At 41.4% G+C, this 2,608-nt stretch overlaps 1 protein-coding gene across 1 annotated transcript; it reads right to left on the bottom strand.

Annotated features, from left to right (window-relative positions):
• Nucleotides 1,941-2,345, bottom strand: LOC107647577 (polyadenylate-binding protein, cytoplasmic and nuclear-like). Its single transcript, XM_021105679.1, has one exon. The coding sequence runs from the start codon at nucleotides 2,343-2,345 to the stop codon at nucleotides 1,941-1,943; it is 405 nt and encodes a 134-aa protein (XP_020961338.1).

Genomic DNA, 2,608 nt, shown 5'->3' with positions numbered 1-2,608 from the left:
ACAGATAAAATAAACTAATTCATAATCATCTTTGACAAAAGTCATCAACAACCCAAAAGATCAAATATCACTCCACTCTTTGTAACTCTTAATCGACCTGTTAACTACTCTTGCAACACCTGATTCTTGATTCCTGAAAATTCTGTCATTCCTTTTCAACCAAGTGCTCCAAATGATAACAATGAAACCAAACTCAACAATATTCTATTAATTTGACTGCACGATTGACCCCCTGAATCATGTAAACTTACGATCATTCAGCTCTATATCTACCAGTTCGATAAAGCTGTTAACACACTAGCACATTTTCTTTCTTCCAACTGCACAACCTCATTGAAGACACCCATGTAGCAAAGAGGAACCTGACATATTTCCGATAAAAAACTCAACTCTTCCCACACAGCAAGCTTCTCTTCCCTTGTATGCGCACCATACACCAAGCAAACAGCACAAATAAAATTATTGTTTGTCAATTCCCGTTCTATACACAACCATCTCTCCCTTTTGTAACAATTACTCAACCTAAATATCATAACATCCCACATTATTAATAAACCTCCAGAAGCACCTTCCGATCCCACAAATTCCAAACTCACCGCATCATTACCCCAAAATTGTACTACATCAAACCTAGAAATCACCTCCTTCTTTGCCTTTATCAATCCTAATATATTCACATTATTTTTACTCTTAAATTTTTTACCATTTTTCACTTTCCAACACCCCTTAAACCCCTCATATTCCACAAACTAAAATCATTTAAAAGCTTTATTACACACCTTGTTTCGGTTTTTAGGGCAGCACCTTCTTGCTTTCTCTTTCTGTTTTGCTTGCCTTCTTTTTTGTGCCAATACTTCATTCTGAGCTTGAAGAATAGCCATAATGTCCTCATCCTCGTCATATAAAACAGCTCCTGATTCGACAGTCAAGTCCCAAGCAGCCCTATTTTCAGCTATATCTTTATCCCAACTTCCTCCGTGTTCATCTTGATTAGTTTCACCGTCTGCATCCTGCTCTGAGTCCTCCGAATCTTCCAAGTTCCTTACAGCCCTTTCATCATCCAACCCAATTTCCTGCACCACTGTATTCTCATCCTCTAAATCTGAATTTTGCACTGCATCACCCCTCATCAGACCCATATGCCAACATGCTGCTTACCACTCTCGTCCAAACTAGCGTGGATCTCATTAACTACACCTGGTGGAATATTTTTCTCTGCTGTGCTGTTCGAACACTTCTCCGCACCTCTGCCAATCTCTTTTCCGGCTTGATTATGCTCGTCGGGTGTATAAGGGGCTTCACACTCCTCCCTGCCCTCCACGCCATCAAGTTCAGCGCGGACATTATCACCTTCGCTACTAGCAGCTGACTTCCACACTGCTCCCAAATCTTCCTCGTCGGCGCTGTTCACCGTGGCATCAACCCCGCGAACTCTATGACTAGCCATGCCCCTCTCGTCACCATCGCCTGCAGCAGCTAGCAAGGAGGCCATTTTAAAACGTACAATGATGTACTCTCCGTCGCACCACACAGCCACTTCGCTGCCACACCCCACTAACGTATTAGGCCTTATATGCTTCAACTCAGCCCCAACTGAACTTTTGTTCAACACCAGATCAACCCCTTCTTTCCGTTTATCCCCGTATTCCCAAGTCTCTGTTCTTTTAGAGATTGCTTCATTGCTGATTGTTTGAGATCCCATAGATTCTGCACTCACCATAACTGCCGGATACATCAAAGGATTATCCGTTTGCGTTTTCAAAAAACCATCATGCCACTCATCCAACTCCTCAACAGCAAATACCTTTCTATCCTTGTCATGCTCTGGCTCCCGTAGAGTGGCATCATTACCACCGCATCCCATCCCACCTCCAACGGTTCCCTCTGAATTTCTAGTTCTTCACTTCTATGGTGTTCCAAGACAACTCTCTCTTTCTCGTTCACCTAAATATTCTTTTCTTTGATTTTTCTTGTTTTCCATCAGGAGACTCCATGACATCTTCATCGTGTGTAGTGGTTTTTCTCCGGACATCAATCCTCCTCCTGTACTTAGCCTCACCCACAAATATCTCTTTGCTCCTTAATTGCATTCCATTCATCTCATTGATGGCCTTTAATATACCTCCTTTTGTAGTATACCTGATAAAAGCAAACAGATGGATCCGACCATACTTCTCCTTACGTGCCAAATAGATGTCATTTATCCTTCCTATCCACTTGAACATATGAAACAATTCATTCTTCGAAACATTGCCAGGTAAATTATCCACAAAAATTGTGAATGATTCACTCTCCAATCGGAGATACGCTTCCCAATTCCAAATCTGTGGATCTTTTTTCACCATGAAGCTGTCTAACTTTATCCCACCTTACATTAGACATAGATAGATTATAGAGTACCAGGAGTACTTACTCTCATACTTTTATTGAAGCACCATTCTGCCAGTCTTTTTCTCTGATTGTGTCGAGGACGGGGTTGTGTGGTGCGAATGTAGTGACTCTCGGTGGCTGGGACGGCTTTAGGGTTTTCAAAGGTGTTTCCCTTAAATGTTCCTATTGTTGTTGTGTTTTTGCTGTAATTTAAATGTTCTTTTGATTTTTTTTTTCA

This window comes from Arachis ipaensis, chromosome B06 (assembly GCF_000816755.2).
Source record: "Arachis ipaensis cultivar K30076 chromosome B06, Araip1.1, whole genome shotgun sequence".
NCBI lineage: Eukaryota > Viridiplantae > Streptophyta > Magnoliopsida > Fabales > Fabaceae > Arachis > Arachis ipaensis.
This window is presented reverse-complemented; position numbering and strand designations above follow the sequence as displayed.

Bases quoted from the DNA above. Each gene is read 5' to 3' on its own strand.
- LOC107647577 (XM_021105679.1), bottom strand. From the start codon at position 2,345: ATGGTGAAAAAAGATCCACAGATTTGGAATTGGGAAGCGTATCTCCGA.